The sequence below is a fragment of the Chiloscyllium plagiosum genome, unplaced genomic scaffold, assembly GCF_037043375.1.
Source record: "Chiloscyllium plagiosum isolate Xiang-an unplaced genomic scaffold, Cpla_swu_hap1 HiC_scaffold_33, whole genome shotgun sequence".
Classification (NCBI taxonomy): Eukaryota; Metazoa; Chordata; class Chondrichthyes; order Orectolobiformes; family Hemiscylliidae; genus Chiloscyllium; species Chiloscyllium plagiosum.
Window position 1 is genome coordinate 31,642,930 of NW_028270171.1, and position 16,116 is coordinate 31,659,045.

Here is a 16,116-nt window from a genome sequence, read left to right on the forward strand (position 1 = left end):
TCGAAGTCTGTTCCATTTAGCATAGTGAAAGTGCCACACAACACGATGGAGGTTATTCTCAAACTGAAGGCAGGACTTGTCTCCGCAAGGACAGTGCGGTGGTCACTCTTACCAATACTGTCATGGACAGATGCATCTACAGCTGGCAGATTAGTAAGGATGGGGTTAAGTATGTTTTTCCGTCTTGTTGGTTCCCTTACCATCTGCTACAGACCCAGTCTAGCATCTGTGTCCTTTAGGATCCGACCAGCTCGATCAGTAGTACTGCTGCCAAGCCACTCTTGGTGGTGAACATTGAAATCCCCCACCCAGAGTACATTTTGTGTCCTTTCCATCCTCAGTGCTTCCTCCAAGTGTTGTTCAACATGGAGGAGCACTGACTCATCAGCTGAGGGACGAATGTACAAGGTAATCAGCAGGAGGTTTCTTTGCCTATGTTTAAACTGAAGCCATGAGACTTCATGGGGTCTAGTGTCAATGTTGAGGTTTCCTAAGATAACTCCTTCCCAACTGTGTACCACTGCACTGCCACCTCCGCTGGGTCTGTCCTGCTGCTGAGACAGAACATATCCAGGGTTGGTGATGGTGGTGTCTGGGACATTGTCTGTAAGGTATGATACTGTGAGCACGACTATATCAGGCTGTTGCTTGACTAGTCTGTGAGACAACTCTCCCAATTTTGGCACTAACCCCCAGAGGTTCGTGAGAAGGGCTTTGCAGGATTGGCAGGGCTGTTTCTGCTGTTGTCATTTCTGGTGCCTAGATCGATGCCAATTGATCAGTCCAGATTCATTTATTTAGACTCTGTAGTGATTGGTACAACTGAATGGCTTGCTAGACCATTTCAACTTCTGACTTAGTGTGGTCTTGAACTCTCGGCCTCAGCATGGACGTGAAGTCCTGGCCTCAATGTGGACTTGAACTCCTGGCCTCAACGTGGATTTGAGTACCTGGTCTAAGTGTGCACTCGAAGTACTGGGCTCAGTGTGGACACAAACTCCTGGTGTCACAAATCTAGTCCTTTTTTTTGATTACAGTATGGAAACAGGCCCTTTGGCCCAACAAATCCATACCGACCCTCCGAAGAGCAGCCCATCCAGACTCATTCCCCGACCCTCATTTAGTCCTGACTAATGCACCTAGAACTTCAGGCAATTTAGCATGGCCAATTCACCTGGCCTGCACATCTTTGGATTGTGGGAGGAAACCCACGCAGACACAGGGAGATTAGATTAGATTAGATTATTTACAGTGTGGAAACAGGTTCTTTGGCCCAACAAGTCCACACCGAACCTCCGAAGAGCAACCCATCCAGACCCATTCCCCTACATTTACCCTTCACTGAACACTACGGGCAATTTAGCACGGCCAATTCACCTAACCTGCACATTTTTGAACTGTGGGAGGAAACCGGAGCACCCGAAGGAAACCCACGCAGCCATGGGGAGAATGTGCAAACTCCACACAAACAGTCGTCTGAGGCTGGAATTGAACGCAGGTCTCTGGCGCTGTGAGGCACAGTGCTAACCACTGCACCACCGTGCCGCAACTCCTAAAAGTTGGTCCTTGGCTCAAGGAGACTCTGTCCTTGATATTTTTCAGAGGGACAATAAACCAGGGCTCCGATCAGTCTGGTTTGGTACAGAGATGAAAAAGACTTTGAGAGGTCTTTTGTTTCTGTGAAAACAGATGAGACTTCAGGCCAAAGTGGTCTTGTTTTAAAAGGGACCTGTATAAAGAAAGGGGAGTGGTCAGCTCTCTAGCTGAGCTGAGCAGTTTTAGTTCATTCTTGAACTGATTGGAAGTTCAACAGGGAGCTGTGTGAAAACTCTCTCTCTCTTGCTGCCCTTCAACTTCAACCTGTAAGCATGTGTTCCATTTATACTGGTTTTAAAAGAGAGTTTCCTTATTGGGATTGTTGTGTATATTCGGAACAGCATAATTAAGTCTAGTTGGATAGGCTGAATTCTATAAGAGGTCATTTATTTGTGTTTCATTGTGTAATTTTGTGAATAGGTTTTTTGTCTGTTTTAAAATCTAGTAGTCAACCTATCTAACTAACTTTAGATAATTTTCAATGTACACTTACCGAAACAAATTGCAACGTTATGGTCTGGGGGTGCCTGTTTACGAATACTTTAAGTGGTCTGGCCTGGTCCATAACACTGGCCTCAGTGTGACCTCGTGCTCCCTGCCTCGGCGTGGGCTCGTGCTCCCGGCCTCGGCGTGGGCTCGTGCTCCCGGCCTCGGCGTGGGCTCGTGCTCCCGGCCTCGGCGTGGGCTCGTGCTCCCGGCCTCGGCGTGGGCTCGTGCTCCCGGCCTCGGCGTGGGCTCGTGCTCCCGGCCTCGGCGTGGGCTCGTGCTCCCGGCCTCGGCGTGGGCTCGACTTTCAGCACTCTTGGTCTCGAGGTGGTGAGGTCTGGGTTGGAAGGACTGTTATTCTCAAACCTTATGTTTCTCTCTTTCCTTAAGAATTTGTACTTAAGAATTTGTAGTTAGGTGCCATGGTAATTATGATGGTGCCATAAACGACGACTTGTAAATCTTTTACTGTACCCATGCGAGCACATGTGGTGATATTATTGTAGGAGGGTCAGTATCAGATTGGAGAAAAAAATGGATTAAATACAGAAAACTAGAATTAATGGTAATTGGTCATTATATAGCCTGCTGGATGGTACATGGTGGCATTTCCCTGGGGTCAGTGCTAAGGGCACACCTGTATCTGCATGATGTGGATATTGGAGTATAGTATGAATATCAATTTTTTTCATTAATACCAAACTTGGGGCTGTGGAAGCACAGAGGATGATACGTATTGTTTGCAACAGAACATAGATGGGTTAATGGATTGAGCAGACGTGTGACAGATGAAAGTTAACACAGAAAATTGTGAGGTCTTTCTTTTGGTCTAAAGGTGGGCTATTTAAACTTCGGACAGAATCTTTTCGGGGTCTGACCAACGTAGCTTGCAGCGAGATACCTACCAGAATCTGACAAGTGAGCCTGGGTGGATTCAGTTCGATACTTGCTCCAGATGATCTCCAAGTTGGAACTTGGGCACCAACAGCTCACAGCATCCCATGTGGATTATGGCCACACACATACTCCATAGACATGAGCATGTGACATGAGCTGGCCTCTATAGGAACCATAGAATCATAAAATCCCTGCAGTGTGGAAACAGGCCATTCAGCCCATCGAGTCCACAGCAACTCTCCGAAGAGCCACCCTGTATTTTCCATGGCTAAACCACCTGGCCTGGACATGGTGGGCAATTTAGTATAGCCAGTCCACTCAACCTGCACATCTTTGGACAGTGGGAGGAAACTGGAGTACCTGAAGGAAGCCCATGCAGATGTGGGGAGAATGGGAAACCTCCAAACCTGGGTCCCTGATGCTGAGAGGCAGCAGTGCTAACCACTGAGCTACCATGCCACCCATATCATATTTCCGATTCACTTGATTCTGCACTTTGGGCTGTACTGGCAACTATCATTGTTAAGCTGCACTTAGGACATGCACCCAACCTAAGGACTATGGAGTATGTGTGTGGCCATTAGACAATAGACAATAGACAATAGGTGCAGGAGTAGGCCATTCAGCCCTTTGAGCCTGCACCGCCATTCAATATAATCATGGCTGAAGAAGTTTCTCCTGAGCTCTGTCCTAAATGGTCTACCCCGTATTTTTAAGCTGTGTCCTCTGGTTCGGCACTCACCCATCAGTGGAAATATGTTTCCTACTGCCAGAGTGTCCAATCCTTTCATAATCTTATACGTCTCAATCAGATCCCCTCTCAATCTTCGAAACTCAAGGGTATACAAGCCCAGTCGCTTCAGTCTTTCAGTGTAAGGTAATCCTGCATTCCAGGAATTGACCTCGTGAACCTACGCTGCACTCCCTCAATAGCCAGAATGTCTTCTCTCAAATTTGGAGACCAGAACTGCACACAGTACTCCAGGTGTGGTCTCACCAGGGCCCTGTACAGCTGCAGAAGCACCTCTTTGCTTCTATACTCAATTCCTCTTGTTATGAAGGCCAGCATGCTATTAGCCTTCTTCACTACCTGCTGTACCTGCATGCTTGCCTTCATTGACTGGTGTACAAGAACACCCAGATCTCTCTGTACTGCCCCTTTACATAAATTGATTCCATTGAGGTAATAGTCTGCCTTCCTGTTCTTGCTACCAAAGTGGATAACCATACATTTATCCACATTAAACTGCATCTGCCATGCATCTGCCCACTCACCTAACTTGTCCAGGTCACCCTGTAATCTCCTAACATCCTCATCGCTTTTCACCCTGCCACCCAGCTTTGTGTCATCAGCAAATTTGCTAATGTTATTGCTGATACCATCATCTATATCATTAACATATATTGTAAAAAGCTGTGGTCCCAGCACGGATCCCTGCGGTACCCCACTGGTCACTGCCTGCCATTCCGAAATGGAGCCGTTTATCACTACCCTTTGTTTCCTATTAGCCAACCAATTTTCAATCCAATCTAGTACTTTGCCCCCAATACCATGCACCCTAATTTTACTCACTAACCTCCTGTGTGGGACTTTATCAAAAGCTTTCTGAAAGTCCAGGTACACTACATCTACTGGATTTCCCTCGTCCAACTTCATAGTTACATCCTCAAAAAATAGTCAAGCATGATTTCCCCTTCATAAATCCATGCTGACTCTGTCCTATCCTGTTACTACTATCCAGATGTGCAGTAATTTCATCCTTTATAATAGACTCCAGCATCTTTCCCACCACTGAGGTCAGACTAACTGGTCTATAATTACCTGCTGTCTCTTGCCCGCCTTTCTTAAAAAGTGGTATAACATTAGCCACCCTCCAATCCTCAGGAACTGACCCCGAATCTATTGAACTCTGGAAAATAATCAACGCATCCACAATTTCCCGAGCCACCTCCTTCAGTACCCTGGGATGCAGACCATCAGGCCCCGGAGACTTATCAACCTTCAGACCTAACAGTCTCTCCAACACCAAATCCTGGCAAATATAAATTCCCTTAAGTTCAGGTCCTTCAGCCACTGTTACCTCAGGGAGATTGCTTGTGTCTTCCCAAGTGAACACAAATCTGAAGTACCCATTTAATTCCTCTGCCATTTCTTTGTTCCTAGTAATATATTCCCCTGTTTCTGTCTTCAAGGGCCCAATTTTTGTCCTAACAATTTTTTTGCCTTGCACATATCTAAAAAAGCTTTTAGATTAGATTAGATTACTTACAGTGTTCCCACTTATCTTAGCTATGTTATATTACCCACATGGGATGCAGGCCTCATAGTATTCACTCACTTTGGGGTCCACCTGAATGCTGCAGCACCATGCCTCGCATTTTCAAATAAAAATCAAACTCCCTTTTGAGTTCCTTGACTGAACATTGCTCCAACACACTTTCCTTTTATCTTGTGAATTCCTCTCAAGATCTTACATGTTTCGAATAGACCAGGTGTAATTTTTCTAAATTCCAATGGATATGGAACCAGTCTGTCCAACCTTCCTCTGAAGGTAAGTCCATCAACCCAGAAATTAGTTGGGTCGGTGAACCTTTTCTGAACTTTTTGTGATTCCTGCACTAGGCCACACAGATCCTTGTCCATCACAATGTGGTGGAAGTCAGGATGTCAAATAAATTCAATAAGGAAATAGATTCTTAATTATTAATGGATTTCAGGAGGTCTCTTCTGGAATACTGTGTGTAGCTCTGGTTGCCCTGCCATAGGAGAGATATTATTAAATAGGAGCAGGTTCAGAAAAAAATTACCAGGATGTTGCTGGGAATGGAGGGTTTGAGTTATAAAAATAGGCTGGAGAGGCTGGGACTTTTTTCACTGGAGTTAAGAGGTCGACCTAATAAAGATTTATAAAATGATGAGGAGAACAGATAAGGTGAATAGCAAGGGTCTTTTCTTTAGAGTGGGGGAACTAGGCAGGACATATTTTTTAAGTTGAGAGGGGAAAGTTTTAAAAAGGACATGAAGAGCAACCTTTTTACACAGAGAGTAGTTCGTGTGTGAAATGAATTGCCAGAGGAAATCATGACGGCAGGTACAGTTGCAACATTTAAAAGGTGTTTGGATACGTACATGAATAGGAAATGTTTGGAGCAATATGGGCCAATTGCAGGCAAATGGGACTAATTTACTTTGGGAACATGGTTGGTGTGGACTAGTTGGACTCTATGGTGTTATGAGGAGCGGAGTTGAGGCCAACATGTGCTCAGCTATGATTGTTTTAAATGGCTTGAGGGGCTGAATTGCCTACTCCTGCTCCTGGTTCTTATGTTTATGTGAACTGCTTCCATATATTTGCATCCACTCTTAAGCAAGAAGCCCAACACTATACACATAATTCAAGATAGTGTCACCAATGCCCTGTGCAATTGTAGCAAAACTTTACCACTTCTTTTCATTTCATTTCTTTTGTAATAAACAGGAATATTCAATTTTCCTTCCTGTTCACTGGTTGTACCTAATGTTTTGTGACTCACGTACCAAGACACTCAGATCCCTGATGTATCACAGTTTCGTAACATCTGTCCATTTAAATAACAAACTGCTTTTCTATCCTTCCTGTCAAAATGGACAAGTTCACATTTTCCTACATTTTAGTCCATCAACCAATTTTTTTGCCCACATCTAAATTTTTTATAAATTCTTTATGACTCTCACAATTTGCTTTCATACCTATTTTGTCAATAAAAATTTAGCAACAAGACCTTAGTCCTTTCATCCAAGTCATTGATAGGGATTGTAAGTAGTTGAAGCCACAACACTGATCCTTATGGCACTCCTCCATTTACAGCTTCTCTACCTGAAAAAGACTATTCATCTCCACTGACTACTTCTTGTTAGACATCAATCTTCTATCCTCAATGTGACCTTATTTTGTGCCGTAAGTTTTGATGTGACATGTTATCATAGAGGGTGTAGCTTTGCTCGCTGAGCTGTTAGTTTGATATCCAGATGTTTCATTACTTGGCTAGGTAACATCATCAGTGGCGACCTCCAAGTGAAGCGAAGCTGTTGTCTCCTGCTTTCTATTTATATGTTTTATATGAAACATATAAATAGAAAGCAGGAGATAACAGCTTTGCTTCACTTGGAGGTCGCCACTGATGATGTTACCTAGCCAAGTAATGAAATGTCTGGATATCAAACCTACAGCTCAGCAAGCAAAGCTACACCCTAAACCCCAAACTGAGCTCCAAACCTCCACAAACCTTGCATGTTACCATATACGTTTGGAAATCTAAGTACACCACATCTACATTTCTTCGAAGGGTAGGTCAGTAAATTTGCAGATGATACGAAGATTGGTGGAGTTGTGGATAGTGAGGAGGGCTATTGTAGGCTGCAAAGAGACTTAGATATGATGCAGAGCTGGGCTGAGGAGTGGCAGATGGAGTTCAACCCTGTCAAGTGTGAGGTTGTCCATTTTGGAAAGACAAATAAAAATGCGGAATACAGGGTTAACGGTAGGGTTCTTAGTGAGGTGGAGGAACAGAGGGATCTTGGGGTCTATGTTCATAGATCTCTGAAAGTTGCCACTCAGGTGGATAGAGCTTGTAAGAAGGCCTATGGTGTATTAGCGTTCATTAGCAGAGGGATTGAATTCAAGAGTCGTGAAGTGATGTTGCAACTGTACAGGACTTTGGTTAGGCCACATTTGGAGTACTGTGTGCAGTTCTGGTCGTCTCACTTTAGGAAAGATGTGGAAGCTTTGGAGAGGGTGCAGAGAAGGTTTACCAGGATGTTGCCTGGAATGGAGAATAGGTCGTACGAGGATAGGTTGAGAGTGCTAGGACTTTTCTCGTTGGAACGGCGAAGGATGAGGGGTGACTTGATAGAGGTTTATAAGATGATCAGAGGAATAGATAGAGTAGACAGTCAGAAACTTTTTCCCCGGGTGCAACAGTGTGTTACAAGGGGACATAAATTTAAGGTGAAGGGTGGAAGATATAGGGGAGATGTCAGGGGTAGGTTCTTTATCCAGAGAGTGGTGGGGGCTTGAAATGCGCTGCCTGTGGGAGTGGTAGAGTCAGAATCTTTGGTGACCTTTAAGCGGCAATTGGATAGGTACATGGATGGGTGCTTAAGCTAGGACAAATGTTCAGCACAACATTGTGGGCCGAAGGGCCTGTTCTGTGCTGTTTTGTTCTATGTCCTATGTTCTATGTTCACATTTCTGGTTATTTTATTTACCCTAAATAAATTAGTTAAAAGTGATTTACATTTCACAAGTTTATGTTGATTCTGGCTAATTGTATTGAAATTCTCTAACCTTCTTAACAGATTCTAGCATTTTCCTAAAAACAGATGTCTGGCTGACTGCCCTGTAGTACTCTGCTTTCGGTCTCTCTCCTTTTTGGATGAGAGGAGCTATATTTTCAAATTTAATGGTACCTTTACATAATGTAAGAAATTTTGAAAATTAAATTCAGTGTATCTAGCATCCACTGCTACTGGTTTTCAAAGCCAAGGATAAAAACTATCAAGCCTTGGTGACTCATCAGCCTTTAGCTCTAATAGTTTTCTCAGAACCCTTTCCCTGATAATTATGATTGCTTTAACACTCTACCATTTCTTACTTGAGTATTACTGATTCCACACACTCACGCTCTCGAGGACCCATGCTGACTTTTCACTTTTGATACTTGTAAAAACACTTATTATCTTGTTTAAATTTTTAATTAGCTTCCTCTCATATTCTTAACTCCTCCATCAGTCTTTAAGTTAAAAATCACACAACACCAGGTTATAGTCCAACAGGTTTATTTGGAAGCACTAGCTTTTGGAGCGCTGCTCCTTCATCAGGTGGTTGTAGAGTATAAGATCGTAGGGCACAGAATTTATAGCAAAAGTTTACAATGTGATGTAATTGAAATTATATATTTAAAAAGACCTGGATAGTTTGTTAAGTCTATCATCTTTTAGAATGGGCATGTTGGTTTCAGTTCTTTCATATATGAGCTATAATCTCAATTGGATACTATCCCAAACTTCCTTCATTCACCCCAGACTAATGTGTGTCTTACCCAGAGTATTCCTTTCTCATTGGGATTATTTCTGCTAATCCTTTTCTTCATTTCTGCACAGTCTGTCAGGTACCGACTTCACTCAAAGGTCCTGGGAAGAGCTGACGAACGTTATCAAGAAAAAACAGACGCTACTAACTTTGGATTTAAGCTACACATTTCCGGATCATTCTGCAATAAGTTTATTGGCTGCTGCTCTGAAGGACTCTGAGTGCAGACTACAAACATTAAAGTAAGTTAGAAAGCCAATCACTGCAATAATAACTATAATCATTAAAGTCTATCATTTCTGATTCAAAGAATCACGGAATCATCATTGGATCCGTAGGGTGTGGAAGCAGTCCATTCAGCCCATCAAGTCCACACTGACCCTCCGAAGAACATCCCACTCAGATACAAACTCCCACCCTGTCCCTGTTACCCTCCATGTTCCCAAGGTTAATCCATCTAATCTACATATTCCAAGATACGATGGGTTACTTAGCATGGCCAATTCACCCAACCCTCACATCTTTGGACTGTGGAAGGAACAGGAGTACCTGGAGGAAACCCACGCAGACACAGGGAGAATGTAACAACTTCACACACACAGTCACCCAAGGCTGGAATTGAGCCTGGGTCCCTGGCGCTGTGAGGCAGCATTGCTAACCACAGAGCTACCATGCTGCCATTCAATGCTGTTTCATCTTGTTCAACTGACGTCTCCTTCAAGTTCCTCCAACCTTTTCTTTGAACTCTCCTGTGTCAAAAATTATTCCAAAGCCACATTGTCTTTCTTCCACATGAAAGCAGAACTTTTTACATCAGTGCTTAAAGCTTTCAATGAGACCCTAAACTCTTAGGCTGCAGTTGCAGAACATTGTGTCTGGTTTGTAATCATTTCCCATGATAGACTCTACAGGGGAGTAGAATTCTGTCATTTTAATGTTCGTGGCAGACACATTTTCATCATGCGGTCTCCTCTACATTGGGGAGACTGGACGCCTTCTCACAGAGCAGTTTAGGGAACATCTCCAGGACACCTGCACCAATCAACCCCACCGCCCCGTGGCCCAACATTTCAACTCCCTCTCCCACTCTGTTGAGGACATGCAAGTCCTGGGCCTTCTCCACTGCCACTCCCTCACCACCCGACGCCTGGAGGAAGAACGCCTCATCTTCCACCTCAGAACACTTCAACTCCGGAGCATCAATGTGGACTTCACCAGTTTCCTCATTTACCCTCCTCTCACCTTACCCCAGTTCCAACCTTCCAGCTCAGCACCATCCTCATGACCTATCTTACATGCCAATCTTCCTTCCACCTATCCACTCCACCCTCCTCTCTGACCTATCACCTTCATCCCCACCTCCATCCACCTATTGTACTCTTGGCTACCTTCTCCCCAGCCCCACCCCCTCCCATTTATTTCTCCACCCTGGAGGCTCCCTGCCTTCATTCCTGATGAAGGGCTTTTGCCCGAAACATTGATTTTCCTGCTCTTCGGATGCTGCCTGACCTTCTGTGCTTTTCCAGCACCACTCTAATCTAGACATTTTCATCATTTGCATGTTGATCCAGACTAATTTTCATAGAATCCTTCCAGTGCGCAAAAGAGGTCATTCAGCCCATCAAATCTTCACCAACCCTCTGAAGAGCATCCCACCCAGATCCAGTCCTTCACCCTCTAACTGTTACCTTGCATCTTTACCATCGCTAATCCACCTAACCTGTATATCCCAGGACACTATGGGGCAACTTAAAGTGACCAATCCACGTAACCTGCACATCTTTGAACTGTGGGACGAAACCTGAGCACCCAGCAGAAGTCCACACAGACATGGGGAGACTGTGCAATCACCACCAAGACAATCCTCCAAGGCTGGATTTGAACCCGTGTCCCGAGTGCTGTAAGGCAGCAGTGCTAACCACTGAGCCACTGTGCCACCCTGCCACCCCAATTGGTGTTATTGCTGGAATGTGAATACTGCTGTCAAAATGTGAATTCATTACACATTTGTCTTTGAGAAGTTGATGGTATAGAGTCATGCTCTGAATGGTTCTGAAGATGCCTCCCATTTCATTATTCCGCCACTGTCCTGGTTTGGGTGAATATCCCAATGTTGTCAGCCCACGTGTGCTGTAACAAGCTGTGTGACGCCTTCGTCTAGAGGCATAAAGTTATAGACATCTACAGAGAATAAAAAGCCCCTTTGGCCCACTGTGTCCATGGCAATTGAATACAAACACCGAACTGTTCTAATCCCATTTTCCAACAGTTGGCCTATTACCTTGTATGCCTTTAGTGTACATCTAAATCCATCTTAAATGGTATGAGGCTTTCTGCTTCGACTGCCCTTAAAAGTAATGAGTTCCAGATTACTATTTCACACTGGGTGAAAGGTTTTTCCTCACATTGCATAGAATCAGAGAATCAGATTGAACAGGATAGGCCTGTTGGACAATTGAGTCTGTACTGCCAAAAATATACTAATAACTACAGTAGGTCCATAGTCTTCAATGTTATAACACTTCAAGTAATCATCAAGTACTTTTTAGAGGTTGCGAAATTTCCCACCTCAAATACCTCCCAGACTGGGCATTCCAGACCCCCGCCACCAAAGGTTGCAAAGGAGTTTCCTCAAACCCCCTTTAAACCTCCTGCCTTTCACTTAAAATTATGCCCATTATTGTGGGTCATCCGCTGAAGGGGAATAGATGCTTTCTATTTGCCCTGTCTGTGCATCTTGTAATCCTATACCCATCTATCAAGTCCCCACTCAATCCTCCCTGCTCCAAAGAAAATAATCCAAGCTTACCCAGCTTCTGTTCAAAGCTGAAATGTTTCATTCTGGGCAACATCCCAGTGAATGTCCTCTGCACCCCCTCTGGTGCAATCACATCCTTATTTTGTGTGGTGACTATAACTGCAGCCAGTACTCCAGTTATACTAAAGTCCTGTACATTTCCAACACAACCTCCCTGCTTTTATAATCTATGCCACAATGGATCAAAACAAGTGTCCTTTATCCCTTCGTAACTACTTGTTATGTCCTCCCTTATCTGGATTTGAGCCCAAAAAACTAGCTTTAAACATAGAAATGATTTAAAATAATTTTACAGAAGTGCCAATATAGATGTTTCCATTTTGTATTTTTTTTCTGGACAGCACCAAAAAATGTTGAGTTTTATTTCATCCTGACATCTGCCCCAACTCACCACTATAAAAGCCAAAATCTCTGAGCTGCATTTTTGTTTCAATGCTTGATGTAGAATCATAGCATTTTACAGTATAGAAGGAGGCCATTCAACCCATCCTGCCTGTACTAACTTTCATAACATCTACCCAGTTTGTCCCATTCTCCAGCCCTATCTCTGTCGCCCTCTAAGCTCATCACTTTCAAACATTTAACCGGTTCTTTTTTGAACCCCCCCGTATGGAATCTGCCCCCACCCCTCTCCCAAGGTGAGCATTCCAAATTCTAACAACTCTGAGTTAACTCGACACCATTTCACTCCTAACTCTCTTGCTGACAGCCTTGAAATTATGACCCCGAGTTACTGACATACCAATTAATAGAAACAGAATATCCTTCTCTACCCTTTCAAATTTGTTCATAATTTTGAACTTATCAATATAAAGGTCATCTCTTAATCTTCTCTGCTCCAGGCAGAATAAGCCCAATTTCTCTAATCTTTCCTTGTATGAAAAATTCCTCATTCCGGTAAGGTTCTAGTAAGTCTCATATGCACTATTTCCAAGATGTTAACATCCTCCCTTAAATAGAGTGTCCAGAGTGTTCACAATACTCCAAATATAATCTGACCAACGTTGGCATGAGTTGGTCCCCCAAGCTCCGTTATTTTAAACTTGGGTCATGTGCATCTTGTTTTGTACCATTACCGGGTTCCCTGATAATGTCTCTTTCAGTATGTTGATTTCACAATGGATAGATACAAATTGGCTCAGTAACAGGAAATGAAGACAGGGAGATAGTTTGTCTTGATGTCATTCAAGAATCAGTTTTGAGTCCATTAATCTACTCAATTTTTAGAACCAGCTTACAGTATGAAGTGGGGAATATCATCACAAAGTTGTAGATGTGATGAAACTTGGCATAGTAGTAGATAATGTTGAGCTTAGTTGGAGGTTTCAGGATGACATACAGAATGGTGAAAGGAGAGAAACATAGTCATATAAACATAGAGCCAAACGGCCCATCATGTCCATGCTGTCCAAACAAACACAAGACCTTACTAATCCCATTTACTGCACTTGGTCCTTGGTTTACTATGCTCGTCCAGACACATCTTAAATGTTGAGAGAGTAAGTGTATCCACTACCCACTCAGGCAGCCAGTTCCATATAACCATCAGCCTCTGAGTGATAGAATTTTTCCTTGGATCCCCTCTAAACTACTGACTCATTACATTAAAATTATGCCCTCTGTCTTCGACAAGTCTGCCAGAGGGAAATGATTCTCACAATGTATCCTCTCTGCTCAATTACACCATTCATCAGTCTTCTCTGCTCCAAGGAAATTGAATCCAGCTTATCCAGTCTCTCTTCATAACTGAGAATTTCCAGTTACATCCTAGTCAATTCCCTCCACACCCTTGCCAGTACAATCACATTCTTCTAATCAATTAGAATACTGTGTTGAATTCTATCTGTGGCCTAATTAATGCTCTACAAAGTTGCAGCAATACTTCTCTAATCCTATATTCTATGCCCTGGCTAATGAAGGCAAGCATCCTGTATGGCTTTGTCACTACCCTATCTATATTTGCTGACACATTCATGGATCTGTGAAGTTGTACACCAAGGTCCCTTCGTTCCTCTTCACTCCCTTAGTCATCTTTTTCAAAACTCAATTAAATTAATCAGATAGACTATCCCTGGTCAATCCCTGCCTTTCTAACTGTTGATTAATCCTGTCCCTCAGATTTTTTTCAATAATTCCTTGACCACTGACATCAGACCAACTGGTGTGTTATTACCTGGCCTATCCCTGCTGCTCTTCTTGAACAAAAGAACCACATGAGTTATCCTTCAGTCACTGGCCACCTCAACTTTGGCCAGTGAACTATTAAATATCTCGAAAGGGCTCCAGCAATCCCCTCCTTTGCCTCCCATAACAGCCAGGGATGCACTTCATCAGGCCTTGAGAATTTGTGCATCAGCCCACTAAAACAATTCATGTCTCCTCCTTATTAATCTTAATATGATGTAAAACCTCAACATCCCAACTGAAATCTCCAGTTACAACGTCTTTCTGTTTTGTGAGTACTGATGGGAAATGTTTATTTAACACCTCACCCACATTCTCTGGTTCCACATACAAATTTCCCCTTTGGTCTCTAATTGACCACAGTCTTCCCTGGTAGTCCTATTGTTCTTAATATACTTAGGGGTTGTCAATAATCTTATTTGACAAAGATACTTTGTGGCCTCTTTCTTTCTCCTACTTTCTCTTTTAAGTGCTGTCATATATTCTTAATGTTCCTGACACCTCCCCACCCCCCCACCCCCCCCCCCCCCCACCCCAACCCCTTGTTTTTTTAATACTCTGTACCCAAAATATGCTACTATCTTTTGCTTTATCAAATTTTTGATATCCTTGGGCATCTCCCCTTGCCCTTTACTCTTAAATGAACATGACGGCCCTGAATCCTCACCATACTACATTTAGTAAAGTCCACTTTCCAAATGTAGACTTGCCTGCAAGTAGCTGCCCCTAGAGTATGTTTGCTAGATTCTGTCTAATGATATTGGAATTGCCTTACCCCCTTATAGGAGCGACCCAGATGGGACATAATATGCAGGAGATGGTAGACTTCAGGAACACGGCTGTTTATTCAAGTAACTGACGGTATCATGCAGGGAGTGGCATTCAAGACATTACATGTAAATGCATTCTACTCTAATACAAACAGATTCTCATTTTTTATATTTTTCTTGTCCCTCTCTGAAACTGCAGCACACATTCCCCTCCCCCCATATACTATTGGGTTAATAGTGTGGGTTATCCAACTGTGATTGGATCTTTCATACATCATTGTATATCAGCAATTTGCTTGCTGCCATGTTCTTATTGGACTATATTGGTGCACAACCTTTTCACAGAGGTTGTGCCGTCCTCAGAAATACCAAGCAACCTTTATCTTTCGTTGTGGCTGGGCTGTGGTTGCTCAATCAGTTATCTCATATCACAATGTGGCACAGACAGAAAGGGCTTTATTCAAGTAACATTTGCCAGCTGTTGGGTGTTTAACTGCTAATTAATTAGATCAAGAACTTTTAAATTTCAGGGAAATAGAAGAATATTGATTTTTGATCAGTTCCAACAAAGTAATGTGGTTAATCTAATCTTAGAATTCTTTAGCTAGCAAGTTGTGTCTCAGTATGTTCATTCATTTTCCATTTTCCCACATCTGATAATCTCTGTCCTCCCTGCAATGATAAAGGAGCCACTTCTACTGCCTGAAACTGGTTTGAATCTTTTCCTCTAATGCTTTTAATGATTTTTTGTATATATGTGAGTCTATAACTACTTTAAAATCTATATCCAAGATTATCTGAAGGATCTTAAAAACCTCCTCTTAATATTTTAACAAATTGATTAAATAATTCAAGAGAAACAACTAATTGGTGTGAAATGTTCTTATCTATATAAGCAATTGTAGATGCACATTCTCTCATATTTAATATAGCCCTGCTTTGTTCTACTTGCTGAGACTACATTAAGCAATTCTTTTCCTGCATGCAGTAACTACTGTCAGCCATGTTCTGCAGAGCTAGGCAGGGGAATCTGTTGGCCATTTTGTTCTACTCAATCATGGGCATCTCAGAAACCCCTACTTAGACACTTAACATCTACACTATCCTTGTCCCTTACCAAGAAATTTGCAAATTTATGGTAACTATCTCCAAAATGTTTGCCCATTGACACTTCAAACACTTGAATCATTCCCTAGGATTAGCACTGTCTCATCTCTAGTTAGATTATCTATGTACTAACACAAAAAGCTCTCCTGGATGCACCTTAAAATTTCACCCTGTCTAATCCTTTCAC

The 16,116-nt window shown here is 42.9% G+C and overlaps 1 protein-coding gene across 5 annotated transcripts in view; it reads left to right on the top strand.

The window, feature by feature from the left end:
* Positions 1–16,116, top strand: part of LOC122542348 (NACHT, LRR and PYD domains-containing protein 3-like) — a 152,095-nt gene that overhangs the window by 83,810 nt on the left and 52,169 nt on the right. For all 5 annotated transcript variants that reach the window (XR_006309782.2, XM_043680034.2, XM_043680031.2 and 2 more), the window contains one exon: positions 9,122–9,292. Coding sequence is in view for 4 of the 5 variants with exons in the window: in XM_043680034.2 (XP_043535969.2) it covers positions 9,122–9,292 (171 nt within the window). In the remaining variant the exon portion in view is untranslated. The remainder of the gene's footprint in view (positions 1–9,121; positions 9,293–16,116) is intronic.